Genomic DNA, 15,547 nt, shown 5'->3' with positions numbered 1-15,547 from the left:
ACAAAGAGGGCGCCTGGGTGGCTCAGTTGGTTAAGCGACTGCCTTCCGCTCAGGTCATGATCCTGGAGTCCCTGGATCGAGACCCGCATGGGGCTCCCTGCTCGACAGGGAGTCTGCTAATCCCTTGACCCTCCCCCCTCTCATGTGCTCTCTCTCTCAAATAAATAAATAAAATCTTAAAAAAAAAAAAGAAAGTTACAAAGAATGATATTAGGCATGACATGCATTCACTTTTGCTTTTGAGTGGCTGCGTGATATCCAAAAGATGCTGAGTTTCACTGTTTCCCTTGGAATTTAAAATTTCTCCTGGAGCCCCTGTGACTTTGCTGCACTGGCCTGAGGTACCTCATTGCACAGTTTGGGAACGGTGGGAGTAGGTATCTGATAACACCAAGGAATTACTGTGAATTTTATTATATGTTATAACAGCATATAGTTATTCTATTAAAAAAAAAAGGACATTTTTGGGCGCCTGGGTGGCTCAGTCGTTAAGCGTCTGCCTTCAGCTCAGGTCATGATCCCAGGGTCCTGGGATCGAGCCCTGCATTGGGCTCCCTGCTCAGCAGGAGACCTGCTTCTCCCTCTCCCACTCCCCCTGCTTGTGTTCCTGCTCTCGCTGTGTCTCTCTCTGTCAAATAAATAAATAAAATCTTTAAAAAAAAAAAAAAAAGGACATTTTTAAAGAGATGCATAATGAAGCACACAGTGATGAAAAACCTCTGGGATTTGCTTTAAAATACTTCAACGAAGAAAAAAATTGTTGAAGCAAATGTGTTAAGACCTTGGTTAATTGTCTAACCTAGGTGATGGGTGTGTACATAGGATTTTACCATTCTAGCATTGTCTTTATTATGATGTATGTTTGTTTAACAAAAGTATTTAAAAAATAGACCAAGTATTTACTTCAATGAAGAAAGGCTGAATAACAAGTGAGTGGTTACTTCTATCAGGGAGGGAGAGATGGAACTAGGGAAGAATACATCTTCCAGGGGCTTTACCACTACTGAAGGGGTTTTATTTCTTCACCTTTTTGTGAGTCTGAAATGTTAAGATCTTTTTTTTATACGAATAATTTTGAATGTTTTAAAATAATGTACAGAAATGTATCAAGTTCATTTCTCAAAAGGCTAATGACCTGACCTCCCCCCCGCAAAAAAATCATTGTAGGTAGAACCCAGAAAGCAGACTAGACAGAAAAACTCAAGCTGAAGGTTAAGAAAAATCTGTCAGTCATTCAACTAATGGGAAATGTAAGAAGTAGCTGCATCTACCAAATTTTTCATCAACACCAAAGTCCTATAATAGCCACAGCATTTTAATTTTAACATATTTTATATGAGTTAAAACATTGGAACTTACCATCATAAACAAAGTAAGTTTCATCTTTGAAAACAAGCACAGCGGGCATCTCCTTCAGTGTCACATACTGCAAAAATGAGATGGGTAAATAACTTTTATCATTAAAAAAAATTTTAATTGGTAGCTATGATTTCAAAAGTATTGAAAGATACCAGAAAAAAACCCACAGCAACAAAACTTTACAGTTAAAAAGATCCCAAGGTCAATTCCAAGGTCATCCAAGGACAGGTTTATCTCTTTAAAAACATCCCCTGGCACAGTGCCCGTGTTTGCTACTGAGAAAACCATGGATTATTAGAGTTGATAATCGAGACCGAAGACATCCCAGGAAGTACAGGATGAGACACAGTCTGAGGTGGTTAAAGAGCAGTGGCTAAGGTAACAATCAGCACTGGTAGGTTCGAGTCCTTCCCCACCATTCCCGGCTATGTGACATGGGAGTCCATTGCTGTCTAGGGGAGTTGGCTTCCTCCTCTGTAAATCAGGGACACTGAGTCTCCACCTCACTGCAGAGTTAGCAAAGTTAGATCCACTAACATATGTCAGAGTAGGTTTAAAATGTAAATTGGCTTTATAAATGGGAACTTATAATGGCAACTAATAAGAAATTATTTCAGGGGCGCCTGGGTGGCTCAGTTGTTAAGCGTCTACCTTCGGCTCAGGTCATGATCCCAGGGTCCTGGGATCGAGCCCTGCATCGGGCTCCCTGCTCCGCAGGAAGCCTGCTTCTCCCTCTCCCACTCCCCCTGCTTGTGTTCCCTCTCTCGCTGTGTCTCTCTCTGTCAGATAAATAAATAAAATCTTAAAAAAAAAAAATTATTTCAGATGGTACCTGCTTCTTATACCTGTGCTATAATTATTTCAAAATACTAAAATTATAATAATCAGTATCCCCATGGGTTAGCCACAAAGAATTATTACATGCTGTGGTAATACTGAAAAGTAACAACAAATAATCATTAGATAACTGATAAAATAAAAATAACTGTAACAATAAAAGTAGAGATGGCTGCCCTGGAAATACGGAGAAGGGGTAAGGCATACCTCAGGTAATATAGAATGATCTCTTACACAACTACTAAAAAATGGTACAGCACCATGAAAGTAACTATTTGAAGGGCAGTGGTAAAGCTCTTTGGTAAGGCTCTATCATCAAGTACGCCTCTACTCACCTGCTCTTGGCAACTCATCCACAAAGGTGCTCTGCAAGTATTTTATAGCATCCGGCACCTCTCTCTTTCAAGGATACCCCTGAGTTGACCATACTATAACATTACTATATAGATGGAACTTGCAGCCATTGATTTCAACATATTCTGAATCCCTCCTCCTCTTTCCTTGCATTCCCTGAAACTCATTATCTTATATTACAGTTATTTGTCTACAGGCCATTTTTCTCCATTCACCTTTAAGTATCCTGAAGTCAGAAATTGCCTTGATTCATCTTTATATCCCTTTAATATACTTACTAGAGTTTTCATAAATACGAGCTGTAAAACTAAGGAAACTTTGCATAACCAAACATTAAAATTCAAAATATGCAGGGAAATATAAAATCATGGGCTTTGTCCTTATTTGAGAATTCTCTATGGGAGTTAAAAATCTTCATATTACTCTGAAAGAACACTGATTCCCCTAGCAGAGTTTTGCAACCATATACACAGGAAAAAAAGCGATGACAAATATTGATATTTGCAGGAATAATTAAGGAATGTTGGAGGAAACCAGTTGAGAGGCCAATAATAGAAACAATACTTAATAACCAAAAGAATGCCCTCAGAGCAGATACTGTTTGTGTCCACCCACACAGATGTTCTAGGCGCTAGAATTTTGATCTAAAACATCTGTCATTATACAAGGACTGGGGTGGTGCCAGACGGTGTCAGGGCCCAGAACGCAGCATGCCCTCTGGTGCACTCTGAGTAAATTGCTTGGAAAGCTTCACAGGTGAGGGTACGATATACAGTCTCATCTCTAAAACTAAAATGTGGTCCACTGGGCTTTGGAGATGAGAATGGGTTAAAAGTTCCAGGCCTGGGCCTAGAACTAGATTCCATCCATTCTAGGCCTTTACATCACACTGAGATATCTTAAGACTTTCCAGAATAGAGGTTTTGTAACCTTCTGAGGCATTTATGTGAGAATCTAATGGCACATACGGCTCTTCTTCCACCCTATCATCTCCTCCCCATCAAAAGTAAATGCATACACATAAAATACTGCAAAATAACTCCTGAGACAAAACTAAGTAAACCTAAAAACGAGTTTAAGCTGACCAGATTTGTCTGAGGTTTTCCCAAGGAATTGAAAATCATTTCAGAATATATTACATTTATAAGATAAACATTTATATACATATTGTAAGAAGCACTAGACACAGACTCTATGTAAGTCTACAATCTTCTTAAAAATATTTAAATGTTAAAAAATATTAAACAAAAATTAACCAAATGTGTAATATGACATACCTTTGTGGAAAAAAAACGGTTTCTGATTTTTTGTAACTTAGACTGATTAAAAAGAAAAAGCTTCCCTTGACTTATTTCATGTTTCCCATCAGCTATTGCCCAATTTCTCAGGTCCCCTTCTTAGGAAAACTTTTCTAAAGAGAAGTCTATGCCTGCAACCTACAATTTCTTATCTACATTCTCTCAAATGACACCAATGAGACACCCGTCCTTCTCGTAAAACCACCACCAACCTCCACGTGTACAAGTGTCACAGTTACTTTCCTCAACTCATCTTGATCACTTGCACAACAGACCCTCTTTTTAAAATATTTATCTTGGCTTTTCACTCATCTTGTTTTCCTACTCCCTCCCTGGCTATTTTCTTCTTATTTTCCTTTGCAGTCTTTAGGCCCTGGACCCACTTATTTCCTTAAAAACTTGCAACCTAGGGCGCCTGGGTGGCTCAGTCATTGAGCGTCTGCCTTCAGTTCAGGTCATGCATGATCCTGGGGTCCTGGGACTGAGCCCTACATCGGGCTCCCTGCTTGGCGGGAAGCCTGCTTCTCCCTCTCCCACTCCCCCTGCTTGTGTTCCCTCTCTCGCTGTGTCTCTCTCTGTCAAATAAATAAATCTTTAAAAAAAAAAATTTGCATCCCATGTCTAAGAAGTTTTTTATACAGCCTTAAAGCCAGACCCCTATATCCACTTGTGAATTTGATGCTTATACTTGATGTCTAACTAGTATGTTGAACCAAGTTAAAATGAACAATTCAAAGCTCTTGATCAGTCCCCCATTCCCAAACTCATTTCTTCTGCAACATTCCCACACTCATAGATAACACTACCACCCACCCAGCTGTTAAAACCAAACACCTAAGAGTCATCCTTGATTCTTCCCTTCTCTCCCACGTCAGTGAGCTCAAACAGTTCCATCTCTAAAAAACAACAGCGCTTTCACTTCTCCCTCATCCTTTTACAAACCCCCAAGCTTAAACTCTCCAGGTTACTTCAAGAGTTTAACTCATTTCTCTGGATCTATTCTCATCCCTATCCAATTCATTCTGTTCTCAGCAGAGAAATGTCCCTAAGATGAACATGAGACCAAGTCCCTCACTAACTTTGACCCATCACATGCATGTCCATGACCTGCAAGGCCTCCACTGGTCTCTGCCTACCTCCTATCCATCTCCTTTCTGTGTTATAGCCATACTAGCCTACCACCTATTTCTCAAATATGCCAGCAGTGTTCTTATCTTGGGCATTTGTAATTATCTGTTCCCTGTTTCTAGTTTATTCTGGACACAGATCTTGCATGGCTCCTTCCCATCATGTATGTCCCAGTTCAAATATTTTCTTCTCAGACATTTCTTGATCAACCAACCCAGAGCAGCCATCCCACCCTTATGTCCTTACTATCACAATGCTCTTTTACTTTTTTCATAATAGTTATATCCTGTTTACATATTTGTTTACTGAAGATGACTATCTCAGGATGAGGACCCAAAAGATGTCACCTGCAACACTAGAATTCAGGACACTTTCTCTACCCATGAGGATGCAGACTCCACCCTCTCACAACCCTGATGATCCTGCTTGTCATCACCTATCCAGGACTTAATACAGTGCACGGCAAATGATCAGGTAAGCAGCAGCTGTGAATCAATATATATAAATATGTTAATCACTCCATTACTTATAAACCAATTTAACAGTTTGAGCTATCACTTCTTACTACTGCTATCATTTTGAAGAGAAAAAAAGCATCAACATAATAAACATAGTCCCTAAATGCTACGAATCCAGTGGTATTTGCTTATTAACAATCTAGTACCAGCAATAAAGAGTTAACATGTTTACTGTTTCTACACATATGAAAGTAAATAAATCTGATAAATAAAATCAAGTAATAATTTAAAAAATGAAATTAAGTCATTAAAATCCATTTTTAAACATTACCTCAGGAACCACTTCTTCTGAGGCAGAAAAGAAGTATGTATATACAATTAATTCTGAAGCAGCATCTATGTATTTCTCCTGTGAAGATACAAATAGAAAAGAGGTGACTTTTAAATATTAAGATCAGAATTCATCCCTCGTTAAACATTCAGAGCAGGTAGCATAATCCCCAGCAGTATCATCCCAATTTGAAGCCTTCAGTGTTTTTACGTGAAAAGATGATGGAATATAAGCAGCAAATGAAATGAATTGTTTCTAAGGCAAAAAGACCACCATAACCCAATGCTTCCATACTCCTCTAAATAAAGTTAAGTGTAATATAAGCTTGATTCATATTTATTATTTTAATAATTACAGGAGAGATCTGTGCATATATGTACACATATAAACATGCACACGTGCATGCGCGCACACACACGCATCTTCAAAAAGTTTACATTCAAACTACACTCAGCAGTCTCAAAGATACAAAAATGCTAAAAAGTAACACAAAATTTGAATAACCAGGGCAAGCAACATCTTTTTATTCATTTCTGTTTCATGAAGGCAAACACAATAGAGGGCCTAGATTGAACTAAAATATTTCCAATAAGAGTGAAATAATTTTGAGTTTGGGGTCAAAGTTTTAGCTATCCTGAAAATTAAATTACATTTGTATTTGTGAATTTAAAAAATAAAATCATCTGATACCTTCAAAGGTGACTCTCCGCCTATGTAAACAAAAAATACACGATGTCTCTTTTGCACATGTTCAAACATTTGCTGACTTGGAAGTGGCCGAATTAGAGCCCTGTTTGAAAACAAAACAAACAAAACAAACTTGCATTTGAACTAAAAACAGTACATAATTTATGTCTAAAGTTACAAAGTTTTAATGTATTAATTGTGTTTTAAGTAATCACCCGATCTACATAAATCTAATAAAACTTTAGCCCATGACCACTATTGTACTCACATTAGAAAACAAAGTACCCACAATTTAATCTCTCAATTTAAAAAATAAGTTTAAAATACATCCCTTTAGCGAGTACCATCTTAGCCAATATTTTGATAGGCAAGAACAGAACTATAACCCAGTTAGTCCTCAGCCAAAAACAAAAGGATCCACATGAGAATTATTTTTTCCCTTGATAAGATCATTCAAACTAACACACTGTGAAAATCCTATACCAGGAAATTATACTACTATGCTAAGATTTATGTCCATTTAAATGCTAGTTTTAAAATAACCTATAGAGGTTAAAATCTAAATGTTTCATAAGTATGTTATTCTTTTCAGAAAAAATACAATGGAAAGCGGTAGTCATAATAGTACCTAAGAACCTCATAAAAAGAAAACAAAACTCTACAAAGACTTTTACTATGCAAGCATATTTCAAAGCCAAATACACTGAGAAATAAATTACCTCAAAGGTTATTATAAAACATATGACTTGCAAAATGTTACTAAAGGCTAAAAAGGGAGACATGGTTTATACTATCAGATTTTTAATCCACTAAATTTGCAGAAAGAATACAGAGTTTGCAAAGGCAAACATATTTTCAAAATGCACAATTCCTTAGATGCATTGCATCACTCCACTCTAGCCTCTATTTTCATATTTCAGTAATTAACTGCTAAGTGATGCAACCCCAGAACTGAGTTATGAAATTCCATTTGCAACAGAGTCACCTCTAGTTACAACAGGAGAAGTCCATCTTAAGCTTAAAGTAAAACTAAAAAATTGCCAAAACATGAAGACCATCTAATCACAGGGAATGAAGTACATCCCACTAGCAATCCCCTCATATAAACTTAACTCACAATTTATTCAGAGAGCAAATAAAGAAAATGAAATATGCAACTGATGAGAAAATACAGTAAAAATTATATTAGTAAGATTTGCAAACCTGAATAAAGATCATTCCTAATTCTGCCTTTTCTCAAATAATTCAAGCCATACAGTGCCATGCCACTAAACAAATCCACTGTGGTATTTCAATTTACTTTAAAGCTATTTAAAGCTATCAGTGTATCCTGTCAAACTCACAAAAAAGTGCTTATACTTTCAAAGTCAATATGGGTTAACCTACCTTGATAAATGTTCTCTTTAATAAGTTCCACATAATTGCATTGAATAATTATAAGCACCAACTTTCTTTAAACCCCAGCAAGATAGATGTAGATTAAAAAACAAAATCACCACATTCAAACCAATAGGAAATGTTTATGGAAGAAATTGTTTCCTTAGCAGTAAAATCTCAGCGATCTGTAACTCAAATAAGTATCTGGGTTCTAATTATGTCACATCCTAAGCAATGTGTAGTAATACCTCACAGTTGACATAAAGCAGCATGTGACAGATCAAGGAAAGTATTTCAGCTGTATCTAAAAAGAACTTTCCAGTATCACAGGCCAGGGATTAAAGCCCAAGTCTATTCAGAACAATAATATTGTGGGGTTTCTTTTAAAAGCTCTGAAATTAAGTAACAGGAAAAATAACCTGACATAAATGCAGTATAAAAGCAAATTTATAGTAAAATAAAACTACAATTCACAAGGTTATTAGAAGTAATCAAATTCTGAAAATGCATTAAAAAATCCACTGGCAGGGGTGCCTGGGTAGCTTAGTGGGTTAAGCATCTGCCTTTAGTTCAGGTCATGATTCTGGGGTCCTGGGATTGAGCCCCACATCGGGCTCCCTGCTCAACAGAGAGTCTGCTTCTCCCTCTCCCTCTGCTGCTCCCCCTGCTTGTGCTCTCTGGCTATCTGTAAATAAATAATAAAATCTTTAAAAAAATAAAACATAAAAAAATCCACTGGGGAAATTTTTTTTTCTACAAATGAAATGAATTTAATATGAGGTTAACAAATACAAGTCACAGTTCCTTTTGTTTCTTTAAAGTATCTCTTTGCATATGCTACATATGACTACCTTTTGTTATAAATGAACACAGATGTTATTTAGGGTAAGTCGCTAAAAAAATGGGGGTTCAATATGGTCTATTAAAATACATTAAGCTTTATCTTTATTTTTTTAGAGAGAGAGTGTGCATGCACAGTGGGGAGAAGCAGAGGGAGGGAGTGAGAATCGTAAACAGGCTCCACGCTCAGCATGGAGCCCAACGTGGGGCTTGATTTCATGACTCAAAGATCATGACCTGAGTCAAAATCAAGAGTCGGACGCTTAACTGACCGTGCCACCTAGGTGCCCCAAAATTGCATTTAATTTTAAAGTACTAGTATTAAAAAATATATATATATATTTAAATTCAATTAAGTTAACATATAATATGTTATTAGTTTCGGGAGTAGAATTTAGTGATTTATCAGTTGCATATAACACCCAGTGTCGTCCTGAATGCCCATCACCCAGTTACCCCATCCCTCACCCACCTCCCCTCCCGCAATCCTCAGTTTGTTTCCCAGAGTTAAGAGTCTCTTATGGTTTGCCTCTCTCTCTGTTTTTATCTTACTTTATTTTTTCTTCCCACCTGTTTTATTTCTTAAACTCCACATATGAGTGAAAAATGGTATTTGTCTTTCTCTGACTGACTTATTTCACTTAACACAATATTCTCTAGTTCCATCCATGTGGTTCCAAATGGCAAGATTTCATTTTTTTTAATGGCTAACATTCGATTGTATATATATATACACCACCTCTTCTTTACCCATTCATCTGTTGATGGACATCTGGGCTCTTTCCATATTTTGCCTACTGTGGACATTGCTGCTATAAAATATTAGTAATTATATAGTAAAAGCATTTCCCAATAAAAACTTACCCAGACACTCTGTGAGCAAACTCAATAATATCATCTTTAGTTCGTGGTCCTCTGTAATTATATGCCAAGTCCCCCTTTAATCTTAAAAAAGAAAAAAAAAAAGGAAAGAAGCTTAGATTATTTCAATGGTTTTAACAGTTAATACTAATCAGTACTGTTATATAAAATTCTAGTATATAAAATAGTAAATGCAGAGTTGTTTCAGAAGTAGCATAACCATGTGAAATACAGTAGGCAACTGGCTACAGGGGATCAACAACTCAAAATATAAAGAAAAAGGCTGTATTTTATTAAAATTACATGAAAATAGTTTACTTTGTATGTAATAGTTGCATTGTGTCTATGCTTCTGAAAAGTCATAATCTACACATTCATGGTCAAGAGCTTATCAAAGCATAATTCTCACTATCTTCTCTAGTTTAAAAAAATGAGAGGGAATTCATAGTATTTTGGTAGAGAGAAAACAAATTTTAAGCAACACAACATCATAGGAACTTGAAAGATGCTCCAAGATTATAGAGTAGAAAAAGGCATAAAACACCTATTCTATAAAATTAAGATAATTTTCCAAAAGCCTGTCAATGATGTATCCAACTGAGATTTATTTTTATTTATTTATTTTATCCAACTGAGATTTTTTAAAAAAATGTGAAAGGACAATAGAACATCTAAAACAAACAAAAAAGAACAGAAAGGATAATTTACTTAACACAAGTAAAAGAGGCTTAACAAGATTTTTTAAAAGTAGGGGAAGGAGGGAAGTCAACACAAAACCCAAGAAATAAAGAATTAAAATTAGTCAAATTTTGAAATTTGAGATTTTAAAACACTGAAATAAAACTTAATTATAAAAATAAATTTCAAAATAATTCCTCAACTCACACATTACCAAAATAAGGATGAAACTCGAGAGAAAATTCAATAAAATTATGATTATGAAATAAATCCTTTAGAATGAGCACACCATTTCTCCCAACTTATATACACTTTATATTAGACTTTGCCAACACTTACAAGAGATTAGAATTAAATCCATCAATTTGATTCTCTTTCTTTCCTTTCTAATGAAATAAGTCTATTTCAATTATAGAAAAGTAAAATTTGTTAGGAGACAGGATTCACATGATACAGCAGAATACACTCTTGAGCTCCTCAAGGGTAAAAGACCTTTCATACTTTACAGCTGTACATCTTGTCCGGCAGGATGCCTGCCACGCAGCGAGCACTCAGAGTGCATTTAGTAAACACCACACTCACTTAAATACCAAGAAAAGCAGGAGGATGCAGTCCCTCTCCTTTGATCACATACTGCACCTAGAAAGAATTGCTGAACCCAAATCTTCAATCCTCCAAGGATGCTACTAGAAATTAATGTAATAAAACGTAAGTAGAGTGAACTAAGAAAAATACACATATAAACATACAACACTCAACTTACAGCTTAATTGTTGGATAACCTCGAACTCCAAACTCTGAAGCAATGCCTTGATAAGAAAAAGAATAAATAATTCTAAATTTTTTTTAAAAATGAGAAACTAGGTAGTAAATGAGCCTTTTACTTAAAAATATATTTATACAAACCCATAAAGATGTGTTGTTTTCAAGTCTTAGAATATAAATTCACATACAAAAAAGAAAAAATATGACATTCTCATACAAAACAATTGCTTAATAATCCAACCTATGCCCACACAAAACGCTATGACTAAGAAATAAATGCCAAAAGAATAGTTAAAATTTTATCCCTGAAGTACTTATTTTAAGATATTCTTTTTAAAAAAAAAAAAAATATATATATATATATATATATATATATATATAAAGTCTCACTTGTAATTTGATTTCATTTTCCAGGACAAATACTTTTTTTCTAGGTCTCATCGGTTCCTTGCGAAAATAAGTAAAAAACAAAAAAACAAAAAAACAAAAAAGCAAAGCCCATCCTTTCGTGTTTTCTGAGTCTTAAAAGAACTGCATTGTGTTTTAATTTTAAAAAGATAAATTGTATTTGCAAAATTACTTAATTTCTGCAGTCAATACATGATCTAAAAGCAACTTTATCTACTTGTTTTAGAAGTTTCTGCTTTTGTAATAACCCAGAAAAATTCTAGTTATTTTCAAAGATTATTCTGAAGTCCACATGTTAATTAAAATGAGATACAGTTGCTACAATGGCAGCTTTTTTGAGGGAAAGAAGAAACAAAAACAATCAAATAGAGAATTAGGACTTTAAGAGGTACAGAAATCCCTACTGCAAATATACCTTCCTACTTTACAAATTCAAGGCAACTAGAAGAGCAAAGAAATGAAACCATCTCAGTTAAGAGACAATATACAATATATTTACACATATACCAGTTTAAATAAAATATAATGTATTTGTTCATACGATCCCTCCCTTTGTTAATTTTATTTATTTCAAGGACATTTTACCACAGTTGGGTGTAAGGACACTACTGTCCGTGAGTTCTGGTTTACCAATCACTTTAGTAATCATTACTCTGGTTTCTTAGCACCGCCCACTACACAAGAATGATGACAAAGTGAATTTGTGGCAAAATTAATAGTCAAAATCTCTCAGCCTTCCTTTGTCATCAATAGAGTTTCTCCCTTAAACATATAGAGAAAGGTGACTGGAAGGTTCTGGACACTGATCAACCTGGTTTTTATTAGAAGCAACACAAACAGCAGAGGTAACAAAAATAACTCAGGTTCTGAAGATACAGGTCCTGCCTCTGAATAGCTATGTGAACTTAAACCAATTATATAATTTATTTGTGCCCATCTGTAATGTAGGATTTAATTCTGTCCAACAGACTCTAACTGCACACTGTGGTTATTGAGATCGACTTCTTTACTCAGAAAAGGAAAAATATAAAAATGATTTGGGGGGATTATGAGAGTAAAAGATGTTCTTAATGCCCCCTTCCCACATTAAGGTGGCAGGAAAACATCAGCCCTTAATTACCTTCCACTAAGACTAATATAATTGACGGGGTGGGGGGAGGCATATCTATCAATTCTTTGTTTATTGTAAAGGTTTTTAATAAACAAATCAAATAAAGAAAATATGCAATCAGTGAGAAAATACAGTGGTGGTTCTCAAAACAGGTTTCAGAGAAAAAAATCCCAGCTCCACCTTTAACGCCACAGGGTATCTCTAAGATGGAGATATATAATGCCACCTACTCTATTACCCCTTGACTCTTTGAGCATTAAACTTCATTTTTGATAGAATTTTAACTGGCAGTGACTCCTAAAACCTTACATTTAGGTTTCCCTAGGAAAACAGTTATACACACACACACAAACATATATATAAAGCACACAAGCAAAGCATGGGTTATAGACTTAAAATGATGTAGGTTAGGATTCCAACTTCTCATTTATCATCTAGGCAGCTCTTTCCCTTCTGAGGACAGCACTCATTTTCTTCGGCTTATGGGTAGGATTTTAAAATGAGAAAACATGTGGAAAAGAATCTGAGAGGAGCTTGGCACACAGAGATCCTCAAATGCTAGGTCCAATTCCTTTCTATTTCTGATCCTGATCTCACTGTTAAGTAATTATCTGCAGACACATCAGTGTATGTATAGTAAGAACTATCACATGTAAGATATTTTATAGCTGACTTTAATAGACCTTCAACTATACCTCCAGACAATTCTGTGAGCAGGAGAAGGATACTATTACTACTTTTCAGGTAAAGAAACTGATACTTAGACTTGGTAACTTGTTTGAAAGCAAGCACTGATAAGGTAGCAGGACTATGAATGAAGCTCAAGTCTGACTTTTAACTTTTAGTTCTTTATTTTTTCAAATTAGAAAACAATGGTTCGCAAAGGTTTGCATAGAGACCTGAGATCAATTCCTTCACAAATTCAAGAATCCATTTGTACCATGAAATTTTATAATTTTAAATGCTCATAAAATGAGGCCCTTATTTCCTGTTTTCTCCTTGAAATGATAACAACTTGATGGTACAGCTAGGCTTGGATGTGAATCACGTGATCTCAGACTCTGGTCCTAATTCTACCTCTAACTTCGGTGTTTGAAATTACTCCGTCATTTCACTGCTAACTACCTGCTGTTTCTTCATCTGCACAATGGGCAGGGGGAAGGAGGAGGAGCTGCAATTAATATGAAGTCCTTCTCAGGTCAAAATACTATTTTTCTTAGTATTTACTGAGTGTTACTATGTGTCTAACCTGAAGAGGATATAAAATACAGCAGCTGTTCTCAACTGGGGCAGACTGTGCCCTCCAGGAGACACTGGGCAATGTCTAGAGACATTTCTGATTGCCATAACTCTGGAGGACAGTGGGATGGGCAGAAGGTTGTTACTGATATCTAGTGGGTTGAGATCAGGGATGTTGCTAAATATCCTACAATGCACAGCAACCCTTCCCCCCAAACAAAGGATTATTTGGCCCAAAATACCCTTAGTGCCAAGACTGAGCAACTACGAAATATAATCACTGACCAAAAAGGGCTTGTAATTTAGAAAGAAGGATAAAACTAATTTGCCAATATAATCTGTGAGCAAGAAATTAGAATGCTATTGGCCAAATGTCATTCCAAGTTTACACATCAATGAGAAATAAATTATGACCTTTAACATAAAATAAGTATCACACTTATGTTGAGGAATAAACAGGATTTCAGTGGTTTCAAAACAGAAATCAGTACACCATTACAGGTAGCATCATAACATATTTTACAAATGAGAAACAATTCCGGTACTTGATTTTGGAAGGGGTTATGTACAGAAAGAGAGGCTAAAATATCTATCTTTATATAGTTTTTTTATGTTGATTATAGCATTATCAGTTAAAACTATGCATCAAGAAAATTTTGATACAATTCCAAACACACAGGATAATTCATGAGAGTTCAAATTTCTCTGGTTCAAGAATTCTGTACACAGAGATGTGTTAGACTGAGTGTGATGGCATGCGCTTCCAATCTCTGCACTTGCATGACTGAGAAATAAGCTACCCTCAAATACTCTTAAGAGATTTTTTATACTTGATCACTGAATAATCCTATCCCACCTCAAGCCCAATCATTTAAATAACTGTTCACCGGAATAATACTTTATTCTATGGTTCTCCAACTTAGACGTGCAGCAGAATTACCTGAAGTCCACGTAAAAAATACAGATTCTCATGACCTAGTCTCAAAGACTTTCATTGGGTAGGGCTGATGTTAGTCTTCAGAGTCTAAATTTACATTGAACAGCCCAGGTAATCCTAATGCAGGTGGTCTGCAGACTAAATGCAGAGATACACTGATGCTGCAAATGCCTGAAAAGTGACCTATGGAGATGGATGAAATACATAGGAAACAGCCAAGCCTTCAGTATTTACAGTTAGACATAGAATAATGTTGACAGCTAGCTTGAAAAAAGAATTCAATTTCTTTACCTTTTTCTACTAAAATGCCTGTAATGGAGCTGCCTTGAGGTATTTAAAAAACTTTAAGAATTATATGCCCAAAATTTATTTGTACCATCTCTAGACAGTAGTTTTTAAATACGCCTTTTTAAAAAAAATACTAGGGAAGGTAATATTTTCTCCGTAAGCACATAAAACATCTCCTTGATTCTACAGTAAAGTAGAAAATGCATCCATCGCTGACATCAAACACTAAGTAACATAACAATCTACTTATGTTTTTATTGTTTGTCTCTCCCCTCTAGAATATAATCTCCATGAGAGTAGAAATTATTGTCTGTTTTGGTCACTGATGTATCATTAGGCCTAGAATGTGCCTGGTACATACTGGCATATAGTTAAGGGCTCACGAGATACCCTCTGAATGAATACTAACTCTACAACTTTTTGACAAAAGAATGATTTTTCAATAGGCTGTTTGTACGATGCAAATAGTCACAAGGATTCACAAACAAACATTACCATGTAGCTTGGGAAAGGGGGTGGAGGGTTTAGCATTGCACATCCAAGGAGTAAAGGACATAAAGTATAGGAGAAGCACCCACCACAGTCCTTGGC

At 35.7% G+C, this 15,547-nt stretch overlaps 1 protein-coding gene across 6 annotated transcripts in view; it reads right to left on the bottom strand.

Moving 5' to 3' along the window:
* TMX3 (thioredoxin related transmembrane protein 3) overlaps window positions 1–15,547 on the bottom strand; it is a 48,461-nt gene that overhangs the window by 20,799 nt on the left and 12,115 nt on the right. For 5 of the 6 annotated variants that reach the window (XM_025886527.2, XM_025886525.2, XM_073898071.1 and 2 more), the window contains 5 exons: window positions 10,972–11,017; window positions 9,534–9,614; window positions 6,456–6,555; window positions 5,766–5,843; window positions 1,360–1,426 (listed from right to left, as the gene is read on the bottom strand). In XM_025886527.2, coding sequence (XP_025742312.1) covers window positions 1,360–1,426; window positions 5,766–5,843; window positions 6,456–6,555; window positions 9,534–9,614; window positions 10,972–11,017 — 372 coding nt within the window. The remainder of the gene's footprint in view (window positions 1–1,359; window positions 1,427–5,765; window positions 5,844–6,455; window positions 6,556–9,533; window positions 9,615–10,971; window positions 11,018–15,547) is intronic. The other variant, XM_073898073.1, reaches the window with a different exon arrangement.

The sequence above is a fragment of the Callorhinus ursinus genome, unplaced genomic scaffold (genome assembly GCF_003265705.2).
Source record: "Callorhinus ursinus isolate GAN/ISIS: 27379988/994484 unplaced genomic scaffold, GSC_fseal_2.0 scaffold11, whole genome shotgun sequence".
In the NCBI taxonomy this organism is placed as follows: domain Eukaryota; kingdom Metazoa; phylum Chordata; class Mammalia; order Carnivora; family Otariidae; genus Callorhinus; species Callorhinus ursinus.
This window is presented reverse-complemented; position numbering and strand designations above follow the sequence as displayed.